This window comes from Cyprinodon tularosa, unplaced genomic scaffold (assembly GCF_016077235.1).
Source record: "Cyprinodon tularosa strain WSP-4 unplaced genomic scaffold, ASM1607723v1 ctg371, whole genome shotgun sequence".
NCBI lineage: Eukaryota > Metazoa > Chordata > Actinopteri > Cyprinodontiformes > Cyprinodontidae > Cyprinodon > Cyprinodon tularosa.
The window spans coordinates 149560-177546 of record NW_024039087.1 but is presented as its reverse complement, the minus strand read 5'-3'; the positions used below and the strand labels follow the sequence as shown (position 1 = coordinate 177546).

At 38.5% G+C, this 27987-nt stretch overlaps 3 protein-coding genes across 7 annotated transcripts in view; 1 reads left to right on the top strand and 2 right to left on the bottom strand.

Moving 5' to 3' along the window:
* Window positions 1-816: 816 nt before the first annotated feature.
* ints10 (integrator complex subunit 10) lies at window positions 817-11616 on the bottom strand. Of its 2 annotated transcripts, XM_038296550.1 has the most exons (18): window positions 11092-11616; window positions 10946-11013; window positions 10759-10862; window positions 9684-9823; window positions 9514-9595; window positions 9234-9374; window positions 8971-9145; window positions 6483-6652; window positions 6261-6400; window positions 5997-6150; window positions 5785-5867; window positions 5374-5529; window positions 4352-4460; window positions 3212-3291; window positions 2937-3099; window positions 2710-2803; window positions 1658-1726; window positions 817-1181 (listed from the first exon to the last, which is right to left on the bottom strand). In XM_038296550.1, the coding sequence occupies exons 1-18, from the start codon at window positions 11218-11220 to the stop codon at window positions 1025-1027; spliced, it is 2214 nt and encodes a 737-aa protein (XP_038152478.1). In that variant the 5' UTR covers window positions 11221-11616; the 3' UTR covers window positions 817-1024. The 2 variants fall into 2 exon arrangements, with proteins under 2 accessions (XP_038152478.1, XP_038152479.1); XM_038296551.1 differs by lacking the exon at window positions 1658-1726.
* A 628-nt stretch (window positions 11617-12244) lies between these two features.
* slc25a51b (solute carrier family 25 member 51b) lies at window positions 12245-17811 on the top strand. The gene is made up of 2 exons (XM_038296544.1): window positions 12245-12577; window positions 15129-17811. The coding sequence occupies exon 2, from the start codon at window positions 15183-15185 to the stop codon at window positions 16062-16064; it is 882 nt and encodes a 293-aa protein (XP_038152472.1). The 5' UTR covers window positions 12245-12577; window positions 15129-15182; the 3' UTR covers window positions 16065-17811.
* A 3059-nt stretch (window positions 17812-20870) lies between these two features.
* Window positions 20871-27987, bottom strand: part of frmpd1b (FERM and PDZ domain containing 1b) — a 38241-nt gene continuing 31124 nt past the window's right edge. For all 4 annotated transcript variants that reach the window (XM_038296545.1, XM_038296547.1, XM_038296549.1 and 1 more), the window contains 2 exons: window positions 25512-26486; window positions 20871-25315 (listed from right to left, as the gene is read on the bottom strand). In XM_038296545.1, coding sequence (XP_038152473.1) covers window positions 22791-25315; window positions 25512-26486 — 3500 coding nt within the window. In that variant the 3' untranslated portion in view covers window positions 20871-22790. The remainder of the gene's footprint in view (window positions 25316-25511; window positions 26487-27987) is intronic.

The window sequence follows — 27987 nt, the reverse complement described above, 5'->3', positions numbered from 1 at the left end:
GGCTTCTCAGTGGGTGTGTCACTGAGTGGGGAAAACCGGTTAGAAACGTGAACGGGTTGGTGGTGACCAGTGGGCAGAGATCCACGACTACGCTTTCTGCGTACAGTTACCCAATCGCCTGGCTGCTCAGGCACTTTTGGAGGACAGCTACGTGGGGGGCCTACTTTAACTCCTGGATGTTCAACAGCCTGAAGCCTGGATTCTAACTCCGACACCCTCGCCTCCAAAGCTACAAAAATACTACACTTATTACACATCCCATTATCACTAAAGGAGGCAGAGGAATAACTGAACATCTGACACAGAGAGCAGGAGAGAGGAGAGGAAGAAGGAAGAGTTGGAAAAGAGTCAAGGGAGGGAGAGAGAGAAGCCATAGCAATGCTAAGCTAGCTCTAGCCTAGGCTAGCTACTTCTTGCTATCAGAAATAAAACCGTGTGAAACTGACAAGTGCTCAGTAGAAAAGTGCAGCAGAAGGTGCTATGTTTTAAAGTAGTCAGTTAGAGTTACTTAGATACAGAGATATCACAGAGAAAATAACTTAACTTCAGATGGAGATAATAAAGAGTCTCATCCTGTTTTGTGTTAGCTTACTGGTTTGGAAATAACTACACTCGAGAAAAGGAAATAAAAATAGATTTTACTTCCTTTTTTTGTTAAGTTTAGGATTTACCTTCTTAGTCAATTTGAAAGGTAGATGGAGGTTCTAGATGCCTGCATGGCATAAATTGATGACTTAATATCTACTAATTTAATGAACCAGGTGATATTCAATGCAAACATCCATATAAACATTCAATCAAGTGAGCAAAAAAATAAAGATTATCCAAAAGCATTTGAGTCTTTATTTAACATCAACACCAACACTAAATACAAGAAGGATTTAGACGTTACTGTTCTCTGAAATCCACAGAGTCGCAACGGATTACAGGTGTTATCCCAAATGAGAAAAGTCCAGCTTTTTCGGCTCTAAAAACCAGCCTGCTTGCTCTTATTTTGTGCTAATGTAAAGACTCAGGCGAGGTGTTATGGAAGGGACTGGACGATGATTATCTTCTCATTAATGCAGAAACGGTGGAGCACGCTCAGCAGATTTTCTCCACAGCGGGACACCTGTCTCTCCATGGCTAAGCGGAAATCCTCCTTCACTCCTTTGGTGATCCCTCTGGTCACAGTGTGGTGTCTGCAGGATGAAAACGATAAAATAAACAAACAATCAAACAAACCATGACCTACAAAACTGACATCTGTATGACAAACGCAACAAAGACACAGTCATGGTAACAACATGTTGCTTTTTTCCTTCCACATACAAATAAACCAGTTTGCTATAACAACATATGTTGAGTATTTTAAATTAAAACATAAAACATGTCTATAAATGAAATGAGATTATGAACAGTAAACAACAAAGCTGACTTTGCAACAACACCAACATCCTTCTCATAAAACAAGAACAGAGATGACCACAGAAAAAAGAGGGAATATGAAATAAAAATAAGAACACACACTGGCAGGAAATCAACAAACCACTAACTTCCGATGCAAAATGTCCCAAATTAAAACTGTGGAGGGAATGAAAAGCCTAAAAGCTGGGTATGAAGGAAGGGTGACTGGTGTTGGAGGGATGGCGACTGTGGAAGGAGGGGCCTGGGGTACCTTTCCATTGTCTGCACCCCTTGGAGCAGAAGGGTATTTAACTCCACCCCCAGGGCGGGGCTAGGGTTCCTAAGGGACAGCAACATTCAACAACTCTGTCAGCGAAGCTACATTAAGAGTCTAACTGCTACAGCAACGAACCAGAGAAAGTTTAAAAAAAAAAAAATACGGCTTTATGGTTTTAACACATGTAGTCCCTTACCAACACATTCAAACCAGTTTAACATTTTCACATTTTGTTAAAGGAATTCTTCAAATATTATTGTTGGTAAATGATTTTCAGTTAAGATAATTTGGTGTCTTTATGAACCGATGCTTTGTAGCCTCATCTTTCCTTACAGTTATATGTGTGAAATCTTTGCCTATTCCTGTTTATAAAGCAGTTGAAGCTCAGTCACAGCTAACGTTGAGAACATCTAAGCACTTTTTTTAATCATAGCCACCAGTCCAACTACTTTATATTAAAGCTACCTGCACATAGTGGCATGTCGACATTTGTTTCCTGATATGCAGTTTGGATGCAACTTAGGGGTTACTGCATTGCCCATTGGCACATCAATATGTGGCAGAAGAAAAGTGAAGATAAAGCCAGAACCTTCCTGATTTTACTTCTGCAGATTTAAACAGACATTCTTCCAGGGTTTCCCTGCATTTAGCATCATTAACTTTAGCCAGCTTATGTGGAATGCATTACTAACAATGGTCCTGTGGACAGATTCTTCCAAATCATTATTATCATTTATTTTATTTTCTGTTAGCTTTAAAAATAAAAAGAAATCTACAAAAATGTTTCCTCAACTTTCTAAATCATACATTCTTTTGTGTTTATTAGATTTCAGTGTTTCTAATGAGATTAAATGTGAAAAAGTTAAACCGATGTGAACATTTTTGGTAGGCACAGTTCATTTACTTCAAAGCAAAGTTGTTGTTTTTCTTTTTCCCCACAGGCCACGTCTTTGTAAATAATCTGTTTTCTTCCAAAAACATCAACAGAAAGGGAAAGTGCAGAGTCACCATGCAAACTGGGAAACTGCTCTATGATTGCTTCTTACTTAATCAGCATTCCCTGATTAGGGAGCAGCTCCAGCTGAATTCTCCCTCCTTCTGGAGTCCGTAAGTAAGCAAACTCCTCCAGCATGTCGATGTCTGAGTGAAATTAGGAGCTTTAAGGAAACAAACATACCGGACATGACAGAAAAAAAAACAGATGACAAACTGTAGATGCAAACTTGTATCTAATCAGCTCGGTCATATTGTTTGCAGTTACAGATAAGGATACTAGTGACATAGTTGAAGAAGTTCTCATACTGGAAGCTGCCTTGCTGACAGATTTTATCTACAGCTTTTAAAAACAGAATCTCCCCCTGTGGCCAGTCAAGCTGCAGCAGCACCACCACATGGCCCAAAGACAGGTCATCACGGCTGTCTGTGAAGGCTCTGAGCTGATTAAACAAACAAAGCAAAGGAGCGGAGATTAGATAGAGAATCAGATTTAAAGTGAATTTGAAAACTGGCAATTTCAACTGATTCCAGAGATGAAACTAATCCATGTACCTTAAAACAAGCAAGCATCAGCTGGAGACAAAACGGTAACACAGCTCTGGTGGTGCAAGGGAGCAACCTCAAGTCGTTGCCTGGAAAATGAAGGATGTTTGGAAGAATAATGAGATAAATATACAGTCAAATACATTTAACCCTTTAATACTTAGAAAAAATTGAAAATCAATATTTTAAATAAATAGTGTTATTGGAAGAGAGGATAAGACGTTATTAGTTTTGCAACATATAAAAAATATGTGTATTTTGATGGCGGAAATCAAGGTCAGTGTAAAACTAGAAGCAGTCACTTGCCCTAATATGTAAAAAAAAAAAGTTCCATTAAGTAATTAATGAAAAACAGTGAAGGAAACATATTTTGTTAGAACATAACCTTAGATCATGAATTCATAGGTAGGCACTTACTTTTTTGACGTTTTTACTTGGCTAATAGCTTTTTAACTTAACATTTTAACGTTTCAATTAGCTTTTTACTTTTTATTAGATTTTCTTTTTTAACTTAATTTACAGTAAGTAGGTAGCCTACCATCCAAGGGCTCGTCCAATTAGCCAAATGCCAAAATGCCAAAATGACATGATCTGTCGTGTAGCAGTACCTTTGCTGAAAGGATGGATATAAATATTGTGCTTCGAAACCTCACTGCCGGTTGGGGGGGGGGGGGGGGGGGGGGGGGGGGGGGGGGTCCCTTTCTAAGAGGTATGCAAGTGACGAAAAAATTGTAACTTGTCCTATAAAGAGTTCCTACTTTCATCATAATAACCAGTGGTGGTAAACCTAGAACCACAGAAATTGTGCTTAAAATATTTTTTCAATGACTCCTGTTCCTTTCAGTGAAAAACCAAAGATAATATTTTAGAGTTTTATGCAGCGTGTGATACTGTACACTGCCAGGCAGAAAGACCATATTGACAGAAAAGCCAAGTTTGATCCTTTGGTAATATTTACATTTATTGGAAAGCCCACATCATCATAATGTGGTAAATTCAAAGTCTCATGTGAAGTTACAAAGCTCTTCAAAGTACATTTTGTAAGCTATTGGCTGGCTAGGAAACTTATTTTGAAAAAAAGCAGTTAGATAATGAGTCAAATCTTTATAATAATACAGCTTTTAACTCTTTTGAGCAGAATAAGTTTACCTTTCCTGGTCTTCGACTTGATTCTGGAATGATCTTCTGTTGCTTTGGTCATTTCAGAGTTTGGAGGAACCAGTCCGCTAACCACATCAAGGAGCTTCTCACAGGCCATCTTAATAACAAAACACAAACACAGTGTATAAATAGATGTGAACACTTAAGAAAAAAAGGCTAAATAACTTGTTTTTTATTTTATTAAATGAAATAGCTGAAGGGAAAAACCGAGTAAAACTTAAGGATTTATATTTTCTATTTGTTTTTATGGATAAATCCCTTGAATAAATGTAGCTCTTCTAAAACTACTAAATATCTTACTATTTGGAGGACTTAACAGTAACCTTTTGAAAGAAAGTTTGGTTATTTAATACAATTCATTATAAAGTTTTAAAAAATCTATTTTCCATTTAACAAATGTTAAATAGTTAAGGGATTTTTTTTAATCATTGATGTGTGAGTGATTAGTCATAAACATTAATTGTGAGGTGTTATTTTTTTTAGTGTAGAAACTACTTTTTAAGTGTCTAATTTTCCACCTCCAAAAACTGCTGTAAACAATATTCCTGATTAGTTTTTTGTTTTTTTTTTTACGTTCTTGGATATTTTTTCCATCTTTTCCACTGATGACGGATTCTGCATCCAGTGAAGAAACAAATTTTTGAAATGGAATAAAAAAAACTGTTCACTATTATATTCCAAGCTTAATTAATCCCCACTTTAAAAATCAATAAAGTTCTCAGCCAACAAAAGTCTCAGAGGTTTAGATGTCCAGTCACATGGAAAAATGGTGTCTAACAGGAGCATTTCCACTATTATAAAAAATGTTAATGCCTGAGGACTAAATTAACAACCAAACATAATTGCCTCAAAGCAGCAGTGCTGTCCTATACTGCCACCTTAAGACCAACTGCTAGGTAAAAATGCATCTCTGGCATTATCTGTTACACATTAGCACCATATCCATAAAAACAGACAGATTTGCAAAAATGCAAGCACCAAATTAAGCGGAGTAAGATGGATGTCTTTACTCTGTATTCTCCCAGAGCGTAGTGGCAGGATGCCTGCTGGATGAGGGCCCTGTGGTGCTCCAGACTGGCCTGGCCTGTGGGGCTCTGCTGTGGGGGTTGAGGCTGCTGCACAGCAGCCATCTGATGCAGGCTGGAGAGGGCCTTACGATAATGGCCCTGGAAATAACAACCACACAATATAATCATTACTAGCACTGAAATCTTATAAGGGAAATTATACTTTTAGTAATTAATATCTTTAAGGACCTTTCAAGAAGCTGAATGTATGAAAAAAATATTTCAACTAACAGTATATAACAAGTATTACTAATACAATTATATTTTTTCAGTTAGAATGAAAGGAAGGAGTGGGTGTCAGCTGGAAAAGTGAGAACAAAGCTTACATAACAGCATTTGATATTTGATCCTTACCTGGTAAATAATCATATCAGTCACGAATATCCTGAACCAGAGCCAACTTTCTGTCTTCCACGCAGAACAGATCTTCTTAAACTCTAAATGACATAAAAAAACATCAATTTTCAGAACTAATGAATCAAACCTTTTATCATAACAGCATTACTAATGCTGTTATGATAAGCAGCACCTAGGAGACAAATCAGGCATTTGTTAGTGCTACTTACCAGCTTCCAGACCATCGTGAGAGTGAAGGAGGTCCCAACTCTCCCTCGCTGTACGGAAACTCTCCAATGTTTCTGACCAGTTTAGCATCTCAGTCTTGTTGACCAGAATATGTCGACCTCTGCCTTTTCCCAAACCTTCCTCATCGTCTGAGCTCTAGGAAAATACGCACATAGAGGAATCCCTGAACCCACTGTGGTCCTAAAACGGCAGTTTGAAGAAACTTACCAGTCTTTGTTTGGTATTCGCGTTCAGTTTGTTCTTACCATTGTTTTCTCTCTCCCATCAGCCAGTTTGCGTTTCTTATGTGTATGCTTCAGCATCCCTCTGTCCACCTCCACATCACTGTAGACCAGACTCAAATCCTCCACGAGGATCCACGGACCTGAAGTCATCCCAGCAACACCTTCAAAAAGACAAACACAAAAACATTTTAGATGCTTCAAAATATGCAGAAAACTTGAAGTGGTTTCAAGACAGCGACTGACCCTGGAACAGTGATGGTTGTACAGCTGAGACGTAGAGGAAGGCACTGCGGAAGAGGACGAGTGCAGCACAGATGACGACCTGACTGTAGTAGCGGGACCTGGTTTCTCCCTCCAGACCAGGTAGATAGCGACACAGCTCTTTTACTCTTTGCAGCATGTCTATATAACTCCTTAAAAAAAAACACAAGGAGCCCATCGTTTATCAGCTATATCAAAAATTTCATTCAAAAACTTTATGTGAAAACAAAACAAAGAAAAAAAAACGTCATAAAACTTAAGCTTAAAAAAATAAAAGCAATAATCAGAGCAGGTCTCTGTTTATCTCATCCTATAGACCTGTGTCACATTTCTTTCCTATTTGCTTTCAGTATACTGCAAAATAAAGTCCAATAGTGCTGCTATCATCAGAAAAAAGCAAAGACAAGATCTTGCTTGTTTTACAAATATCTAGGTTCTCCTGACAAAAACCTCTTCCTGTTTGGTTTCACCTTTTTTAATGGAAATGTGGTTTGTGGCTCTAATTTTGAACAAATGAATTGAATACCAATTACAACAGGAAGTCTACAGCAGAAGTGCTGCTAGACCAATTTTTCGGCCAAGAAAGATGTTTTTTCTTGCATCAGTAACAGCTGGTACGGGACTACCATTCGGCAACCATGCCTCGAGATTGAGTGAGGTGCATGTATCTCGGCTCCCTCTATTTCTCACCCATTAAGAGTTTTGTTTGATTTGTTTATTAATATTTTTTGTGTAACTTAGGACTTCTGTTATCAATGTTTCATTTGTATCATGTAAATGTAGAAGGAGAAAGGAACGTCAGTTTAAAAAAAAAAAAAAGGAAAAAAACGGCTCTGAAAAATCACCAGTAGATATCAGCGATGGACTAGACTGATATCAGAATAATCAGTGATCAGCACCGGTTTAAAAAAACCCTGTATCTGTCTAACTCTGAGGAGGATATTGAGAATATTGTTCCTAAATCAGATTATAATACAACTATGAGATGAAATGAATGAAAATATTAGAACTGCAAATTTGGTCATATGTTTATATTGCTGTTTTATTTATATATATATATATATATATATATATATAAATTTTTTTTCTATTTTTCAAGGGTGCACTTTTAAAAAAGATGAAATTGTCCAGAGAGCTGTTCCAAACAACATTTATTTTTGTTTTACAATTGTGTAAACAAAAGGACTAATAAATCTTTCTTAGTATAACTACTAGAGAAATCAGCAGAAATATTTACTGGTTGACTCAACCTTTACAGAAATCTGATATTTTTAATTGGCAACAAATTTCTGATTAGTGAATCACTATTAGACTGGACTGGCTGGCATCCAGCTTATTCACTAATCAGGGTTCTCATCTGCATATTTCAGGGTAGTCGGCTGATACACTTAAAAACGTCAAAGTTACGTTGAGCATCGGGCCGATACGCTCAGTTTTTATGGGCATATATGCCTTGTGCCAGTCATCTGGGCTTCCTCTCCAGCTTATTTCAGCACAAAAGCTGGTTACGCTAAAATCCTTAAGAATTACAGTGAAATTATGCCAATACGCACGGATTTTAATGAGCATAAAGGCCACGGAAACTGCTTTTAAACACATTTATCTACCCATCTGCAGACATGCTATGAAAAGTTTTAAGGCGCATTGGCTCACCAAGGTATTTGAACACACAGTTGAGTTGGCAGCTTAATAACTTAGCACCTTAGTATATTTAGTGACTTTTCAGGACCCTTTAGGGACTTTGATTTTTGAAAACGAGTGTATTGTTTTGGACTTTATTGAAAACATGAAAGCACTGATCGATCTGATTTTACTGTCTCAAGCAAAACGTAAGTGAGTGAGCCCCTTCCTCTAAAACACTGAAATTGACAGAGAGCTGCAGCCTGTTTTTGCAGTTAGAGAGAGAAGAACGACTATCCTCTCTGTTTCAGAATGGAAAAGTAACAAAAAGCTTCCACCAATCATCCTGGATAAAAAAAAAGTGCAATGTAAATATTTTATTTATACAGAATATTATATAATAACATGATATTTATTTATGTAAAGTTCCAAGTAAAAATAAACTTATTGAATACTAGAAATTATTCTATAAAGTTCATCTTGAGTTTTTTTAATCAGTTTCTGTCTTGCATTGTTGATTTTCTCTCTTATGGCTGGATCAAAGCATAAAAATAATATGCTAATTATTTGATGATGTAATTTGCCAACTTCTAATTACTTTTAGCCCAGCCAATCCCCCCCCCCCCCCCCCCCCCCCCCCCCAAAAAAAAAAAAAAGAAATGAAATAAAAGAGCCATAGAATGGCAATAACAGTAAATGATAATCCTACAGCAAAGAGTAGGCTTTAAAGAGAAAACGCTAAACTCATTAAAAAAAATCCTGAGAACTCTATTTACTGCATATTTGGTCATAATTGTCTCCATGCAAAACAACCATATTAAAAGTGATGCCCAAGTGAACAGGATGCTACCTCTGTCCTTTGTCACCTTGCCACTCGCATCGAGCACCGACCATAGTTAGGACGTCCAGCAGCCTCTCCCACGGCTCTGCCACTACTGACGATTTTTCAGACAGACCATCAATCACATATCGCTGGGAGCCACGAGAAACTCCAGGTGACTTTAGGGTTGCGCCATCTTGACTACCTGAAGAAAACAAAGTAAAAAAAAAAAAACAATAGTAAACATAGTCAAATGCACAAATAGAACAATGTATGAGGAAACTACAGGATACCTTGTAACTGCATATCTGCTGAAGGTCCACGGGTCACATAACCGATGTAGAACTCAGCTGCTTTCAGTATGTATTTCTGCATCAGGCTTGCAGGCAGGCGCATGTCCATGTTGCTTATGACCAAAGGAAGGACATCACAGACTACCAAGACAGAAAACAGGCTCTGTAAACTGCATTGAAGTGATGTGCATTATGAATCAGCACTATACAACAAATTGTTAAAAAAATTGTTTTATTCCCTAAAATCATTTAAATGATTATAACAATAATAATAACTCACCAAAAAGCTTTCTGAAGCAGTTGACAGGAGATTCCACATTTTCAGATACCTCTGCCTCCAACAAGGTCTCTCCTAAATTAACCTAGCAATGCAGAGCGGATGGTTAAAGCTTACACTGGAGTCAGACATCAAAACATTTTGAATTCTAATATAGCGTTATTAGCACACACCCCATGCTGGACAACTGACTCTGGGAAGCGCTTCAGGAGGAGCAGCAGCATCTCTGCCTTCTCCAACGTGTTGAAACACTGCTCTGTGGCTTTCAGCAGCATCTCACACTGCACACGGCCAGGCAGAGTCTCAAAAAGAGCTGGACATAGAAAAGAGAAATCAGGAATACTGCTTTTCATATACCTATTACTATATGATCAAGCCCATTAGATACAGATACTACAATATCAAATACTGTAGAAGTGCAACTGATTCACTGTTTTTCCACATCTTGACTTGACATCTTAGACTCGGACAAAATTTATTTTTGAAGAGCTTTCAGACGGTAAATAAGCAGCAGCTTAGCAGTGAAATTAACATTTCCATTCCATGAAGTGCAGCAGTGATTAAATGTAAACAGTGTGGGAGAAAAAAAACATGGTGATATGGAAGTTCAGAGCATTTCAACTCAAATATATATGGTGCAACTATGCAGTATATGGTTTGGCGTTACCAATGTGATGCAGAGTCTGCTGCAGAGTTGAGACCCCAAACTTTAATAAAAAATTGGTGGGATTTATTGGGGTGATGCAAGTGGAAGGAAAATTAGAGCTAGATTTATTTTTAAAAAGACCAACGTGTGATATGGAAATGTTTCCAGCTGTGTCTCATTAACAGAATTGCCTTGCAAATATAATACATTTGTAAAACATTTGCAAAAAGAATGTAGACTTAGAAACACACAAGATGTGTCAGCATTAAAGCTGTGAGGAATATAAAGCAGGGTTAGAGGGCAAAGCAATATTCCAAAAAAAGTGTTCTGGTCAGATAAGACTCTTCTTAAAAACAGTGAATATATCCAGAGTGATAGCAGCATCATGCTGTTGGTTTTTTTTCCCCCCCATTTGAGAAGAGGAAACGATTGTATATTTTCACAATTTCAATAAATCCCAAAAACTAATAATTTTCCCTCCACCTCACAATTGTTCTCCACTTTCTGTCAAAAACAAAATCATTGGATTTTGTTGTGGTAGTGTGGCTAGATGTGTAAAAGAAAGTTCAATGATTATTTTGAAGGGCATTCAGTTCTCTCACCTCTTAGAAACTGAGCGTGTTTTTCCTGAGAGTCACTGCGAAGGGCAGCTGTGATCACCGCGATCTCACGCCATACAATCGGCTGATCTGGAAAGTTTATAAACCTGTTGGATGAAAAGATGGTTTCAAACTTTTGCCACAGGCGCGAAATAAGGTGGTAACTGTCTGATGCTGTCCTGTAACTCACATGTCATACAGAAGCCGCCCAGCCGACGCTGTCCTCTCTGCATTGCGTTCAATTATGTACATTTCATACTGTAAAAATAAGAGATCTAAGCTTTAAAGTATTCATGGCAGATGTAGGCTCTATTGGAAATGGATGATTAATGTTACCTGTATGTTGAAATCTGTTGGATAAAGGGTTCTGGCTGTTATTAGCCAGGCTTTGGCCGCGCATGGATCATCAGAAACCAATTCCCGGGCTCTTTTAACTAAAAACTCACAGTCTTTTTGCGCTGACATATTATTAATCAATAATGTTTATTTAATAGATTCAAATCAACAAAGTAATTGACTACACGAGCAGTCTAAACTGCAGTGTAAACATGTTTAATTCACATTCGAAAAAAATACGCAGTAGATCAATTTTTTAATCAAGAAATCAATTTTTTGCCATATATAATAAACATACTAGCAAAAAAACGTTGCTTAGTTAGCTTTAGCTATCCGACTTTAAGATTATATCTCCACACAAAAAAACAGGCATACAGCAACACTAAATAAGGCGTATACCTTTCATTACTGTTGTGAGTAAATAAAACAACGAGATAATAAAACAGAATTGAAAACCGCCGTAAGTTATTCAAACAAAGCTAGGCTAGGTTTGATGAACTCAGGCTAACAGCTTCTTCTGTTTGTTGAAAGAGGGTTGGAATTGATACTAAAGGCGAACTACCGCCACCTAACGGATAAACATTAGTAGAGCCGTTTGACTCAATTTTTAGAATGCCTCAAAATAAAAAGATATATATATATCAATATTTTAATACACTCATTATGTTTATTACTATCAGATAAGGTTAGTTGTGTATAGAGCAAACACTTGATGTACAAGAAAAAGAATCAAAATGGAAGTAAGCCATTGTAAAATTATTTAAAAAAAAATTGTACTGAACCCCAATTTCCCTTTTGGGATTAATAAAGTATTATTTAATTAAATTATAGATCCTTACACCCTATTCTGTATAAAAGCTTCTTCGCTTCTACTCCACTATAATAAATTGACTTTGCAGAGATAATTTACACTTCTATTTTCTTCTGATTTCAATAGACTTATATCTAATTTAGGAAACCTAAAATATCTCTATATTTGGGAATTCCCAAGCAATAACAACGCTTAAAATTGAACAAAAGTACCTATTCATGTTTTTTTTTAAAAGATAAATAATAACTTGTGCAGGGGCAAGGGGGAATGTACAGGGGGTGAAAGGTTACCATGGATACCTTTAATCTTGCTTTACGGCACACTGCTCTCAAGTAGTCTGTCGCTATGGTCTGTCGTGTTAGCAACGGCTAGTTAGCTAGTGTAACTGAAACCGCGCGAACGAAAAAAAACATGCGTAAAACAGGTTTTAGTTAATTAATAAAGCTTATTAACTCGCAACTTGCGCCATTCAACATCATTTATTTAGTTTCAAAAGCATACATTTGTATCTTAAACGGTATTTTAGATTCCGTAGCAGCGCGCAGGCGCATACGCTCGCTGTCACGTACTGCTTCAGTACCTCCAGACACGACCTACACCGAGTTGGCCCATTTACCTAGCAAAACAACGCCCCTATCCAGGCTCAGTACAGGAACTAATCAGAACACGTAGCAGGTAAACACTCATTTACGAGCTTAACTACAAGGAAGAGCCTCATTTCCTTCTTGACAGCGAGCAATTACCACGTAAAGCAGCCGCCGCCAGGCAGCACCTGACCATATCGACTGTAATAAGGCAAACGTAGCATGCTTAGCAGTCAGGTATCATATATTTGAATTGTTGCTTCTTCTCTAGACGTTGTCCAGATACTTTCTGAATATGTATTACCCGATAAACCAGAATAATACCACAAATGTACTAGATTAAGCTGAAACCAACCTATCTGAGCTAGCTTGTGTTGCTAATTACCTTAGCTTAGGTGTGCCTGTTCAGTTAAGCATTTTAGCTGATCATCAGTATTAATAACTTTAATGATGGTCTCAGAAAGGCTTGCAAAACTCTGAAGTTTTCTAGATATTGTAAACTGGCTTATGTTACGATCTATTAGTCTTCTCAAGTGGTGTGTAAACAAATGGAAAAGCATGAGTAGACAAATAAGTGAGTTCCTAGCACTATTTAGATTAAAGTTTTAAGTGTTGCACAGTTTCGGTGTTTACTGTGATTCAGTCTGTTGGAATGTTTTTCCTCCTATCACAAATGGCACAATGTGTATAAGTTGGCTTAGTGTTGTGATTTTAAAGAACAAAACTAAAGGTGGATAGTTTTACATTAATATTTGAGCTATAACAGGCAGTCCATTTCAAAATGGGCATGCAATGGTTGCAGTATTAACAGTGTCTAAGTAAGAGTTGGTATGAAATTCAAATTGACCTCCATTTATTCATGGAAAGTAAAGTTTGTAGGGGAAAAAAAATCTACAAGAAACAAAAAGTGTCATGCTCCATATTTTGAACTGAAGCTGTGCATAAAGATTTTGGTTTTCTCTTTAAATCTATATTTAGATTGCTTTAAAAAAAATACATAAGTGCTTGAAGTTAATAACTTGCTTGTATTGATGTTTATATTTCCTGAATTTGATTTATTACTTTTATTACATGTGTGTAAAAATATTTTTAAAATGTTAATGATTGTCATTTAATACTGATTGTACAGTGTTTTTAGCTCTTGGTCTGTCTTTAGTCCTAACTTATCAGCGTGTTGTGCAATATTCCTTATCATTCAGCAGTTGAGGCGGCCTGTTTGGACAGGAATCAGGTTAGAAGCTGTAACAGATTAATTTCTGCCAGGTTATGTTTGACACAAAATAATGATATTATTACCTGATAGGCAAAGATGAATAAATCCATTATGTCACATCAAAGCTGTTATTATTTAGGATCTTGCCAGATGAAAATCTAATTGGGGGGGTTGTTTTTTTAAATGAAATTGGAAAAATTAGAAATTGAACTTAATTAATCTCACAATGGAGAAATTAACTCTCTGCATTTAACCCATCCCTTTAGGGGGGAGCAGTGTGGGGCTAAGGGTCTTGCTCAGGGACCCAGAGTGGCGGTTGTGCACAAGCACACTGCTCTAATCCACCAGGCAAACACTCCCCCATTTTAATTCATGATATGCATGAATAAAAAAAAGTAAAGTAAATACTTTGATTGTAGCTCTGACTGTTTGTTTTCTGTAGTTTTCTTGTTTTAATGTGAACATCCACTCCAACCTCTGCAAAAAAAAAAAACTACAAAAAAAATGATTTTCCTGTATTCCGTCCATTCTATTTCTGACCACCTTTCCTTTTGGTGACAAAGAAAATAATCAGCAGCGCACTATGAAGTCAACACCACGTTTAACGATTAATGTGGTATCCGCCTTGTTTGTCGGTTTAGTTGCAGCTTCATGGTTCTTTACAAATATTCTTTAAAAACCCAGAGGATCTTCACAGGACAGCTATGTTTACACTGTGATCTTTTAACAAAATCTAGTGTCTTCTCAGTCCAATTGGTTGCACTGGATTTATTTAGGGTTATCACAGTAAAGGGAACTGAGTGAGCACCCATGCTACTCTTTTCAGATTTGTGTTCATTAAAGAAAATGAACAGTGTAGTTAAGGTTGGGCAGTAAAACAATAAAACTGTATATTACGATAAACTCCTGGTTAGTATCAGTAGAAAGTACTGCCAATAGGGGATGTTCTAACTTCACTGAACTATGATCCACATTCTGAGGGGTGTAGGAAAATGAAAGGATTTAACCTCATAACTTCTCACTGCTGAGCTAAGAGAGGTTTTAGGGCTGACCTATTTTTTAAATGGTACGTTTGAATAGGTTTATGGTTATATTAAAGTTAAACTTTTTCCTCTGGTCTTTCAATTAGGTTGATAAAATATGGATATGAAATGGTTATATCATGGAAAGTTTTTTAGCCTGATATAGAGCCTCACAGTTATTCACTATTTTGGTGTCGTTTATGACTTAAAACCACAAAGATTCCCTAAAGATTTGAGGAATTAAAAAAATAAATCATGGGGGTTGAATACTTTAGCTAGGAAATCATATTATCATTGTTTTGCCAGAGACTTTTAAAAAGCAATGACTTTTTTTTAATGCTGGTTTTACATAGATGTAATTGCTGTAAAGTAAAACATGATTATTTCTGTGTCTGATATATTTTCAGTGATGCACAAAGCTGGTGTGATGCTGGGGGATCAGGCCGTCCACTGAGCCTCCGATGGCTGTCAGCACCATGGACTCCGAGTCAACACGAACCCCTCAACCTCGGACCGGCCTGACCAAGGGAGGCTCCTCCCTGCTGCCTTCTGGGGTTCTCAGCGCCAAGTTGGGCCCTCAAGGAAAACATTATGTCTGCGGCTCCATGGCGGCATTCACCAACATTTTGGTGACCTTTCCCATCCAGAAAGTGCTGTTCCGCCAGCAGCTGCATGGTGTGGTGGTGACCGAGGCGGTGCAGCAGCTGCAAAGGGATGGGCTGAGGAATTTGTATCGGGGCCTTCTCCCCCCACTGCTCCAGAAGAGCACCACAGTGGCTATCATGTTTGGCCTTTACGAGGACTTCTCCAGAGTACTGCACGACCATGCCTGCGGCAGCGGCGTGCCAGAGCTCGTCACGCGAAGCTTCGCCGCAGCGCTGGCGGGAACCGCTGAAGCCATCCTCACGCCGTTTGAGCGAGTACAGACGCTGCTGCAGGACCATCGGCACCACGAGCGCTTTAACAACACCGCCCACACCTTCCGGACACTTCTGACCGAGCACGGCGTCAGAGAGTGCTACCGCGGCCTCGTGCCCATCCTCCTCCGTAACGGCCCCAGTAATGTGCTCTTCTTCGGCCTGCGGGGGCCCATTAAGGAGCTGTTGCCGGGAGCTACTAACAAGGCGGGTGACTTGATCAATGATTTTGTCTGCGGAGGGGTGTTGGGTGCAGCCCTCGGTATTATGTTTTACCCATTAAATGTGGTTAAGTCGCGGGCTCAGTCTCAGGTGGGCGGAGCCTTCCAGCCGTGCAGGAAGGTGCTGTTAACAGTGTGGAGGGAGAGGGGGGAAGCGTGGCCATGCTCTTCAGAGGAGCCCATCTCAACTACCACCGCTCACTGATATCCTGGGGAATCATCAACGCCACCTATGAGCTGCTGCTCAAGCTGTTATGAGAAGACGAATCGATGCGATTAAAGGGAACGTCGAGAGAAAGGAGGCGTGCGAAAAGAGAAACGGAAAAGTCTGAGGTGGATGTCTTGCTCTGTTATTCCAGGACTGAGAGAGAGAACAGAGGGGCCAGCTGTGAGTGTATGATAGCCACCTGCCATTGTTACTTTTCAATGTCGTCATCGTAATAAAATCCACATGCAAACTTCAGCTTTTATAAAAATCTGTGCCAGGGTCCAACATGGTAAGCCCTTGCTTAACTTGTTGAGGAGTGTTTCTGTTTTTTACAGCATCTTTAATTCTCATTCACTGTTTAGTAGGAAAACGTGTTTTGTGCTGTGGAGTGTTGAAAAAGGCATCCCTTTGTTCTGTCGACCAAAAGCACCTTCTCTGTCGAGCTAAACTGCCACTTTAGTGTTTTTGACCATTGAAATGTCCAGAGAAATATTCATCAAAATGAGATTCATAGACTCCTGCCTCTTTATTTTCCCTCATTTAAAGCTTAAGATGAAAATGTTGCATCTTAATCTGCGAGAAATGTCTAACTTATTGTTGGAATGCCAAAATATAGCACAATATCTAAACTAAAGATGTACCGACTAGTCATCCAGAGATCAGGAATCAGACAGGGCGCTTTTTTTCTCTGCTTTTTCTTTATCTGTAGTTGTTTTGTTTTGTTTTTTAGCATTGAATAGGCTGTGTTAAACTCACCATTCACAGTCTATAAACGCATTGGCCAACAAACATCTATGATGTAAAAGTCTAGTTAAGGATAGGAAATAATGCTTTACTGCATAAATTGAGATAATCGGATTTTATTAAGTCAAATAACCCCTTTTTTACATAAATAAAAGGAAAGAAGATTTAAATAGCAGTTTAGGCTTTAAAGAAACCCAGAAACTTATTGGTGTTTTGTTTAAACACCTTGCAGCTCCAGTTTTATCACACATGATCTGTGTGGTTTTAGTTTTTTACTGATTTTCTAAAGTGCCAGAGACAAGTTGTCTTTGCATAAAAAAACAATCTTAACCATGTTTGTTATTTTTAAAACGTTTAGAGAAGGAATTATATTTAGACTTTGAATGCAACAAACAATATTGGATAAAAATTTGAATGCGCACTTTTGTTCCTTTAATTAGTTTCGGGACCGTCTCTAATGCTGAATACTGAAAAAAGCTCTAATGAATGTTAATTTTGCCCACTCTGAATCTCTACCCTCTTTTTTTTTTCCCTCCTGTTATTTTTTCCTCCTCTCACGCTTGCTCTCCTCCCTTTCTGTAACATCTGTTGACATAATGGGCTCAGATTTCAAGCTTGAGTAGTTGCTGTCACTACACCGCAGTTCTGAGGGTGTTCGACGGCCCAAAGAGGAAAGGCATGTCGCTTGGACATTTGAGAGACTGAGGATTAATGGCGGAGGGTGAAGGCAGGGACAGAGGGTAATGTTCAGTGGCACAAAAAGCTCAAGCTGCCGTGGAAAAAAGTACCATTTGGCCCATTTCTTTCTTTTTTTTCTGATTAAATGTGTTTTTTTTTCCTCCTTTCAAAAGAAAGCTTTTATATTCCAGCTTTACAGAAGAGAATCCTCCTGCTGGTATAAAAAACATTGCTTGTAATTGTTCTAAAAAAAATAAATATGTTACCTTTAAAATGTAAACTCACTGCAGGTAAATGTTTATCAATAAAGAGATCTGTTGCACTGGTGTTTTTAGGATAAATGGTTGGAGGGTCACATTTTCTGAAAACAATATAATTTATACAGAAGCTAAACCTGTTTTAATGTTACAACCAACAACCTTTGATTAAGTACCAGCAGAATTGTGAAATGAAAGTGAAACAATGGATTATTTATATATATTTGTTAAGATTTCTAGCTTTAGTGGCCTTGATTGAAGTATTCAGTCAGGAAATGGTGGAGAGGGAGAGGATGCATCATGTGAAGGCCTTTAGGTCAAGATTGGAACCAGGAATGGCTGCTATGAGGACAAAGGCCACCATAAATGGATCTGACGCTCTAACCGCGCACCACTGCTGCTTCCTTTTTAATTTAGCTAAAAACTTATGTAAGAATTTGTAGCTAGCCTTTCTGGATCAGTCCTCATTGGATCACCTTACCCTGTGATTCTAGCTATTTCTTTCTAACAGTTTTAAACATCTAACAGCTTTTTTTTTCTTCAGATTGTTAAATAGATCATGCTTTCAGATTGGATGGAAAGTCTCTGAACCTGCATAGGGGTTAACAAATATTTGATCTTGTTTCTCTGAAAATATATAAAACAACATAAATATATGAATTTATGGTTTGTAAAGCAGTAAAATAGACTTCACTATTTTAACACATCAATATGCTTTGATTTAAACCAGGGGTCAAATGAGGGGCCGCAAAGCTGTTCTAAAAATAGCATAATTCCCTGGTGAGCTGCATTTAGAGTAAAATCTTTCTCCATTGGGCCTCATTTTTAGCATTTTTCTATGTGGATTAGAAACTGAAAATAGATGAAAAGTCCGAAAAATATATGTTTATAACGCAGTTTTGAAAGCAGTTTTGGTGTTAATGTAATCAACACAGGTGCAATAAAAGGAAAACAATGACTCCTTTAAAACGGTGGAGATCACAGATGTTCTTCCACCCCTCCTCTTTTTTTTTTATTGGTCTGATTTTTGATCATAATACATTTTCCCAACAAGTGTCACCACTCGTAACACAAAGCGATAACTGAACCCACCCGTTGATCCACCTACAGCTGGATGGCACATCAATACCTCAGGTTTGTTTTGTCTCCCAGCACAGAAGGCAGTTCAGGGAGGACGGAGGTACACATTCTGTTTTACTGACCTCAATGCTCCGCTGACCTAAATCCAGTCACGTTTAGGTCCATCCAACAGCACCAGGAGCTGAGTGATGCCCTGCTCATGACCCGGGATGAGATGCCCCTGAACACCATCATCTTAAAAGGAGCATTGGAACGGCCTGCAGAATCAGATTTTTTTTAGCTTATTTAGTTCTCTGACTTCTTATGTTGGTTGATATTTGTCCTCAAATGATCTAGATTTTTTTTGTTCCTTAGACGTTACCTATTCCATATCCGAATCAAAATCAATAATCCATTTTTTTTAAATGTTTTTCTTAAATCTTTTTCTGCAGTGTGTTTCTTAGCATTGAGCATAATGTGCCATTTTAACCATTGCCATTTAAGTGGTATACTGTTTCAGGTGAGTTTTCTGTCATGCGCTTGGGTGGTTTGGTCTATGCATCTACTGTCAAATTGAAAATGTGACCTCTTGCGTCTTTGTTTTTACCTTCGGTTTGCCAACCCTCTGCAAAAGGCTAGACCTTTTGCACAAAAACAGCATTAGCATCAGTTTCTTTGCTTCTTGTCTGACTAATATTCCTTTGTTTGTCCTGTCAGTTTGGGTTTGCAGTTTTTGCCAAATTTCTCTCATCTTCACATGATGGTTTTAAACAGTGTTCTGTAAGAAATTCAATGTCTGAAAATTGTAACTTCAGCTAGATTAATGTTTTTCTCCAACTTTATCCGTGACTCGTCTTCCTATTTCTTCAGAGTTTGTTCTCTGAAGATGTATGTAGACTTTGTTAGTCACACATTTGTGACTAACCTCGTAAGTATTTGTGACCAAGTCTCGTAAAAAAAAATCTTGTTGACAGGGTATAAGAGTTAATTTAGCTAAATGCATAAGCACCCCACATTTTTCTGATTTTTTTAGTCTTTTATTTAAAAAAACTTTTTTTTCTTCTTTCCATCTCACATTTACTCACCTCATTGTTCATAAAATAAAACCCTAAAAACAAACACCTAAGGTTTTGGTTGTAATGTGAGAAAGATCAAGGGTTTATGAATACTTTTACAAGGCATTGTGATGAGATAGTTATGTAACCTTGACAAAGAATGATTCTTGTGTATTTGTGACTTTCATGCCAACCCTTTCAATCCACCCAGTTTCATTGTAGAATATGTCACTCGTCTAACCTGTCCTTTGCCTGACATGCACTCTGATCCTTGCTCTTGAAACACTTAAACATCCCTGGGCGCTGTATAACAATGTCATGTTGAAAACGTAGAGTTGCCACTCATTTGTAAAATGCTTTCTAAAATATCGTGACTGTAATGACTGTTTGTTATTTTTAGTCACCGAAGAGATGCCAGCAAGACTACATCGATGAATGTTCCTCTTTAGATTACTGCAACAAGGAGCCTGACAACAAAATAAAAGTCAAGATTTATGTGAGGACTTTGGCCTTAGAAGAGTTTAGCTTCTTTAGTTACAAAGTCTATCAGCTCTTGGTTTTTCTTGGTGATTTAAATCTGACAAGATCACACTACACTACAAAATAAGTCTTTCAATAATGTAGATTAAATATTTACTTGGATTTCAAATAAAAAGAGATGACAAAGAGATCAGGGATAAAGGAAGACGCTTGAGTTCACAGATGAACGCTGCCTTAGCAGACGGGAAGCGAGTTACGACCGAGAAAGAAAGCTTACAGTAATCCTCATTAACTGCATTACAGGTTTAGACATGTCAAAAGGATACAGTAATACTGTAAGCTCTCACTCAAAGGCTTTTTGTTTTCATTTTAAACTGCAGCAATTTGGCTTTTAGTTTTTAATTTGCAATGCAATCAATAATATTTTAGGTCTATGAACAGGACCTATTATTTCAACAGGGTTACCTGAAGTCACTTATTGATCTATTACAAACATCCAGCAGACACAGACACCCAGTAAACAAAGACAGTTAAGGTCAGTGTGTCATTTATTCCCAAAGAGTACACGTTTTGTTACATTGGCTATGTTGGATGCAAATATGGAAATGGGATCTCCTGGGTAGAAACATGTTTTATAGGAACTTTTGTGCATGAAGACAGAAGAGTGTAACAGACTCTCATTGTTCTGTGAGCCTGTCTGATGAACAAAAGAAGGCAAAAACACTTGGAACATCACAGAATGGTTTGTTAGTGCAGTCATGGGTAAAGCTACCTGAAGACAATGTAGCTGAAAGTCTCAAATAGTAGATTTACCTTCATACCCTTCACAAAGTTTTCCCTTGTCATTTTGGAAAAAAGAAATACCTCTCCTCACCAGCCACCTATACACAGTTAAACAGCCTTTATTTATCTAATCCCCTTATCATATTTACAGGAGCAGCTACTGACTGATTAGTCTTAAGTACCTTCCTGTTTTCAAAAGTGGCTTGAGTAAATCCTTCATGGTGGATGGCTCATCCAGGACTTGGCAGCGTGTCTTATAAATGGCGAGCTGATTAGCGAACGCTACATCAAATGATAGAGCAATGTAATAATTTTAGCGGCGATTCACAGAGATCATTACAGACAGGAGTCTTTACATTGACGGTTGCAAATATCATGCAGCTTTGCATATTGTTGCAAGTCGTAATGCAGGCAGTTTCCACAAAGCAAGATGAAAATCTGACATTTTAAACAAAGAAAATGCACATTATATTCACAGAAATATAATGCGTCTGTTGTTTGTTTTAATGCTCACATTGAAAACGATAAAATCAGCATACAATAGTGTGCATGGGCTAAGGAGTTTATGTTTGCATAGGCATAAACTAAGGTAGGACACAGATGTATTTCTTCATTTCTCACCACTGTCAGTAAATCTTTCAGTTTGTAATTGATAAAGTGTTTTACAAAGAGGAATCCAAAGCAGGAACAGTTCTGGCTCAGTGGTTTTAAGACTTTGGATCTTTGCTACATCTGGACAGAGTTTAACAGTCACCCTTGTGCCAACTACATAAATAAGGTCCACTGTTTCACTGCCTAAGCCCCCATCCCCACATATCCAGAAAACATATAAATGTAGACATTTGGATGAAAACAATAACAATGTTATAATACTGCATACAGGTGGGAAAAGGGAATAATACCAAGAAACTACACAGAATAATCTGGACAGGGAAAAGGACAAAATAAAAACATTTCATAAAAGGTTATGTCTCACAAAAAGGTGCAATCTGTAACAGTCAAAAGTGCTCTCCCTGCTGTATAATGGTAGAGTTTGGTACCACATTTATTTGAAACTGGAAGGTTTATAAATCAAACCCTTAAAAAAGGTGTAAACCTTACACATACAAAAAAAATAACGGTTAATTACTATAGTTCAAAACTGTAACAAAGTATATTCTCTGTGTTGTAAGTAAATGTACTAGTCAATAAACTTAGATAGACAATTTACAGATTACACCTTGTAGAGCGAAGATTGTTTTTAGAAGCAGCAAAGGATAACATAATACTGTCTCAGAGACGGAGAAAATAAAATTAAAAAATCCAGTGACATCCATTTGTTTAGGTTTTACTCACCAGAGATCTGCACATGACAAATAGTGGTGCAACCATTGTAAAAATAAATACATAAATACGTACATGGATATTTAGCACATACATACAGGTGTTGTATCATAAAATAAGAGAATAAAGTAATTATAAAATTCATATCTACAAATGCATAGTCCACATGTGTTACAAAGAGAGGCAGACATCTCTCCTCTAGGATTATGTGAGGTGTCAGTATGTGTATTGTGTTGTGTGCATGGCACTTGTACAAAAATACTAGAGTAACAAACCAATTTGTTCTGTGCAGTTTCCTCGTCTCAGTTCTGGAGTCCATTGTTTTATGAGTCTTAATGTTTGGGTCAAAAATTGAGAGGTACACGGCCAGGTGTGTCCGTGGTTTCCAGTGTGCGTGACCGGAAAAGTTGTGTGAGCGCGAATACGGATGAGATGAGCAGAGTGCAGCGTTTGGCTAGCAGCCTTACGCCATCTTCCTCCCCTTGACTCTGTCCAGACCCCACATTTCTACCACCATTAACACCGCCAGTCCCAGCTGTTTCAACCGCCCCGACAAACTCTCTATACAGACCAACTATCTCCTTCAACTTCTCCATAGGCTGCTGGCCATCATCGTCCTCATCTTTGTCAACTAGTCTTGCTTTATTGCAGACCTCACAACCAGGACAGGGGTTTGTTTTCAGGCAGGCAGCTGACAGCTGAACCAGGGCGCTAAAACTAGTAGTTAAAGAACGCAGAGCCTCATCCGGAGCCCAACCAACACGCGTCGCTCGCTGGCATCCAGATGCTAGTCGACGAGCCTCTGCCTGGAGAAGACTTTTTTCAGGCTCTGTCATGATGACAGGACTTACCCCTGTGCAACTTTTACCTGAAGCCATATTGTCTTGTGTTCCATTGTGATTTAGGTCTGTGGTCTCCAATTTTGAGTGTTGCTGAGGCTGGTCAAGCCCGTCCCTGTCTAATACTAGAAGAAGTTGATCTATGTCTTCACGCAGAGAGGCAAAACCACCCCTTAGCCCCCCATAGTTCTTGTTAGAAAGGGAACGCAGACGACCACTGAGTGAAACTGTAGGGGAAACTGGACACGAAACGAGTGGACTCAGTTCAGAGGATGCAGTGGAGAAGGTAGACAGTGGTCGAGGGTTGTCCTTCAAAAGTGAGAGAATGTTGGGTTTTGGAGCAGGTGTGGTTGGAGAAGATGCTTGAGCAGGTTTGGGGCGTATACGGCGAGAGAATTCATAAACAGTAAGTTCCTCATCAAAGCTCACCCCTTCCTCAGTGTCTCCACTAAAACAGTTGGCATAAACGGTGTGACAACCACAAGACTCCCGATGTTGCTGTGGAGGAGTAGTGTCTGCTCCAGAGGAGGTTGGGGAGTCGCCTCCAATCTGCATGCTTGTTACACCACCCAGCCCCACAGCTGAGTGAGTTCGTGACTGTGGCTGCTCTGAAGAAACACAGCCACTATGTGGACTTATATCTCTGAAACTCAGATTTGGGTGTGAGCCATTTGTTCCACTTGCCTTTTTCATATGTGAACTTACCTCTGGAGCCTGTCTGATGGTTGCGATGACAACCTCTGCTCCATCATCTAAGATGCTTCCTTTACTTCCTGATTTTGATGCAACTGTATCCGTGTCCTTGACAGGGGTTTTATTTAAGTCTGATAGGCCACTTGCAACAGACAAACCAGAGCCAAAACCAGAGGTGTCTCCATTGATAGAACTTGTTGAGGGATAGTCCAAATTTCCAAGAATCTCTTGGGAACGAGTCATGTACCAGGGCAAAGACTGGATCCTTCCTCTCAGAGCAGAAGCTGGTAGTCTTCCTCCCAAACTAGAAGAGCTAGTTCTCAGATCGGATCCTGAACCAGATCGACCAGGCTCTTTGCTTTCAAGGCCCCCAACACCTTTACAATCCACAGAGGAGGGTGAGGTGGTAATTGTGAGTGGTGCATCTGCATTTTTAGGTGATAGGCTCTCATGGCTCAGAGAAACCCTCCTAGGCCCTGACTGGATGCTGCCATTGCGACTACTCCAAGGGTGGATTCCATTTGGTGTACTGACTGTATCCTTAAAAATCCCTTTATTTGGATCAGTAGGAGAGACAGGGGAGCTAGCAGGTAGCGATAAAGGATGAAAACTGCTAGAACATGTAGGTTTGGGGGGAACTGGAGGGGGAACAGCAAGCTTTGTCCCTGAATTAGAGCGTGGGACAGAATGGGAGCTGGGTGGACCTTTCGTTAAAATGTTAGGTCCATTGACGTTCTCATCAACCTTTTCTGTTTCTTTTTTATCTTCAATAATTTTATTGTCATTAGGAATACCCTGTAACCCATTCTCACACACAAGATTTTTGTTTTTCTGTAAGATTTCCTTTTTAATAGTGTTTTCCTCATTTTGTGGTGTTGTGTTGGTTACAGGCTGTTTGTAACATCTCACTGCTGTAATAATTGACGAGGAGACAGGCAATCCACCCAATGTGACAGACTTGAACTCCATTGTATCTGGCTCCATTTCCAAAAGTTCAGAAGACAAACGTCCAGGAGCATCCCCGTTGCACTGGGCATATGATCGTCCATGTTGGGGTGACTTGGGAGGGATCATCTGAGGTTTGGGAGGTAGTTGGGGTTTAGGTGCCAGTGGTGGTTTCACTTTAGCTTCAGATTTCTGAGACGGCTTTGAGGGACTGGATGGTTGTTGAAAAAGTTGATTTGTAGAGTCTTTTAGCAACTCAGATTCCTTTTTTATTTTAGGGGATCGAGGTTTATTAGCAAGGGGGGATGGTGGTTCTTTTCTTGAGACAGATTGAAGACTATTCCAGGTTCCACTCAAGCGATTAGCATTTTTCCGATCAGCCAGCTCAGCATCTTTAAAAGACAGAGAAAAGAAAGATTAAAGAAGAGCTAAAGCATGACAATATTTCATAGACATTGAGTTTTCAATAACTTTTAATTAAATAATTCTAAGTTTGTTCATGATATGCTTATTTAAAATATATGGTGCCAACATGGTCAGTAGACTTTTTCACAAAATGAGATATGCAATTGTCTCACTCAAACTAACCTGACAGATCTGGAACTGGTGGAGTAAATCTCTCCTGTGCGTCAAAAAACTCATCTTCTGATTCTGAGACATTGTCCTTTAACAAAAGAGCTGGTTTTGGGTTGGGTGAGGGAGTAAGAAAAAGGCCGTCCTCATCTTTAGACAAGCGATGCTCGGCTTGTGCAGATTTATTACCAGGAATAGAACTCGTTCTTAATGGAACTTTGGGGGGAATCTTTTTCTTTCTTTTAATGGGCAATCTTTCAAAAGGTGTGCTGTCAATCATTCTCAGATCCCTTGAACTAGGAATCTTAGAAATGCGTCTGAGTTGATGGATGCCCAGGTCTCCCTCTTCCTCCTCCTCCTCCTCCTCATCATCATCTTCACTTGTAGCGCCTGCTGGACTTGGCAAGAAATCATCCTTGGAGAGTTCAGCAAAGCAGAGGAAAGAGTTATCATTGCCACGGTAGTTCAGATTTGTGGGTCGAAGGGGCACTTGACGCTTTGGATCAAGTAGGTAGGGGTGGTGGACGCTCAAGTTTGAAGGATCTTCGCATGGGCTTGACCCGCGAAGAGCGTCTAAGCGAGAAGGGGCTTTGGCTGCAGCACTGCTTTCCTCCAGGGCAGTGCTCAAGGAGCTGCTGGACAAGCTTGAGAAGCTACTAGTGACTCTTAGGTCAGTGTGGTACCAGCTGGTCTCTAGGTTCATTTCTTCATCAACAACATTAAATTTACGAAGACCACTTCCTGTTGCACCTTCTTCCTCTTCGCTTTCATTTTCCTTGCCTTCTGTTGTAACTATTATTTTTACTTCCTGTTTGCCTTCGTGTTCTTCCCTCTCTTTTCTTTCTTCATCTTTCCTCTTTTCCTCCTCCTCTCTTCTCCTTTCTTCCCAGTCTGTGCTTGTGTGATCTGAGCCTTTGTAACTCTGGGAATCCATAGGGTCATCGTCATCTGTTGAGTCATCTGAATCACTGCAGCAGCGAGACACATAACCTAACACAAACAAAAAACAAGCAAAGCATAAGTTTTTTTGAATGCACAATAGAAAATAAAACATGATTAATTATAATAGAGTATTATATGAATAAATTTTATACATATTCATACAGGCTAGTTATATACCCTTCTGAAACCCTGAAGGAATGCTAAAATATTTTCCAAAATATTCAATATGTCTTATAATTCATCACAATTTAGTCCAAATAATTTAATATTTAAGATCACAGTAATCAGCCCCAATCTCTTTATTAATATGGCTCTCAAAGTGTACACACCCCTTTTTAATTGCCAACTTTTTTGTGATGTAAAAATATGACTATGTGGATATGTTTTATTAGTATGTATACACGTGTTACAGGGAATAATTTGGAAAAAAATAATGGTCATAGCTTCAGATTTTTCATGAAAATGATTACATTTAAAAAAAAAAAAAAAAACGATTAATCCACAGAACAACTAGATGGGTGCAGAAAAAAAGTATTAATTTCACTGACAAAAAAATAATATATAAATATTGTTCTATTATTTATTTTTTGTTTTCCAAATTTTTCATAATATATATAGGCCTAAATGTTTCAGTTTGTTTAAGATCCCAAAGACAATGTGGTAGGATTCGGCACCAATACAAATAGTACAATATCAGATGTAATATCATAAGCAAAAAAAGAAACATCAGTCAAGCTTTTGAGCGATGGTATCAACTTAAGGAAGCAAAGTTGCCACATTTTTCTGGACAGCTAAGTTACTTTTTTCTAAAATTGGAGCTAGAAACCGGCAATACATAACAAGAGCAGGCGAGCATGAGTCTGCCATTTAACGGCTAGGAGGAGATAAACCTTAAGTAATCACCATTTAAATGTGCGTTAATATGATTAGGTAAGGTTTTATCACTTCAAACTAATGCTTTCCTGAAAGACTATCTGAGTCATTTAGACCAAGAAGAAGCTTTCTTGTCATTGTACAGGACAGAATTAAATGAAATAAACCTAATTCTTGTAGTTTAAACATTTAGTCTTCTTGGGTTCTCACCTGCCCTGTGACAAACTGGTGACATTTCCAGGATGACCCCCCCCCCCGCACTTAGACTGCCACAGTTAGGCGAGATAGGCCGACCCTGACGGAATAAGATGGATGGATGGGTTCCCACCCTCCATAAATAGTGTTTCCACATCTAATTTTTTTATTTTTGATAAAACCATAGCATGCCATTCATAATAGGGCCCTATCGTACAGAAGTGTATTTTGGGACGAAATTGTAGTTCACCAGGCTTATTTATAAAACATGCAACAACAAAAACACCTAATCAATGATTTAAGACTATTTAGGAAACCAGTGACGTCACAGAAACTGAAGATATCTCTAATTGTATTAGAAAGACCAGGTGAAAGCTGGAGGAATTTCCAGCTGAGACAACTAAGGATCAATAGAAATTTAATTTTTCATCATCACTGATCGTGAAAGAAAAGACAATAATTCAATCTACATTTTAGAGAG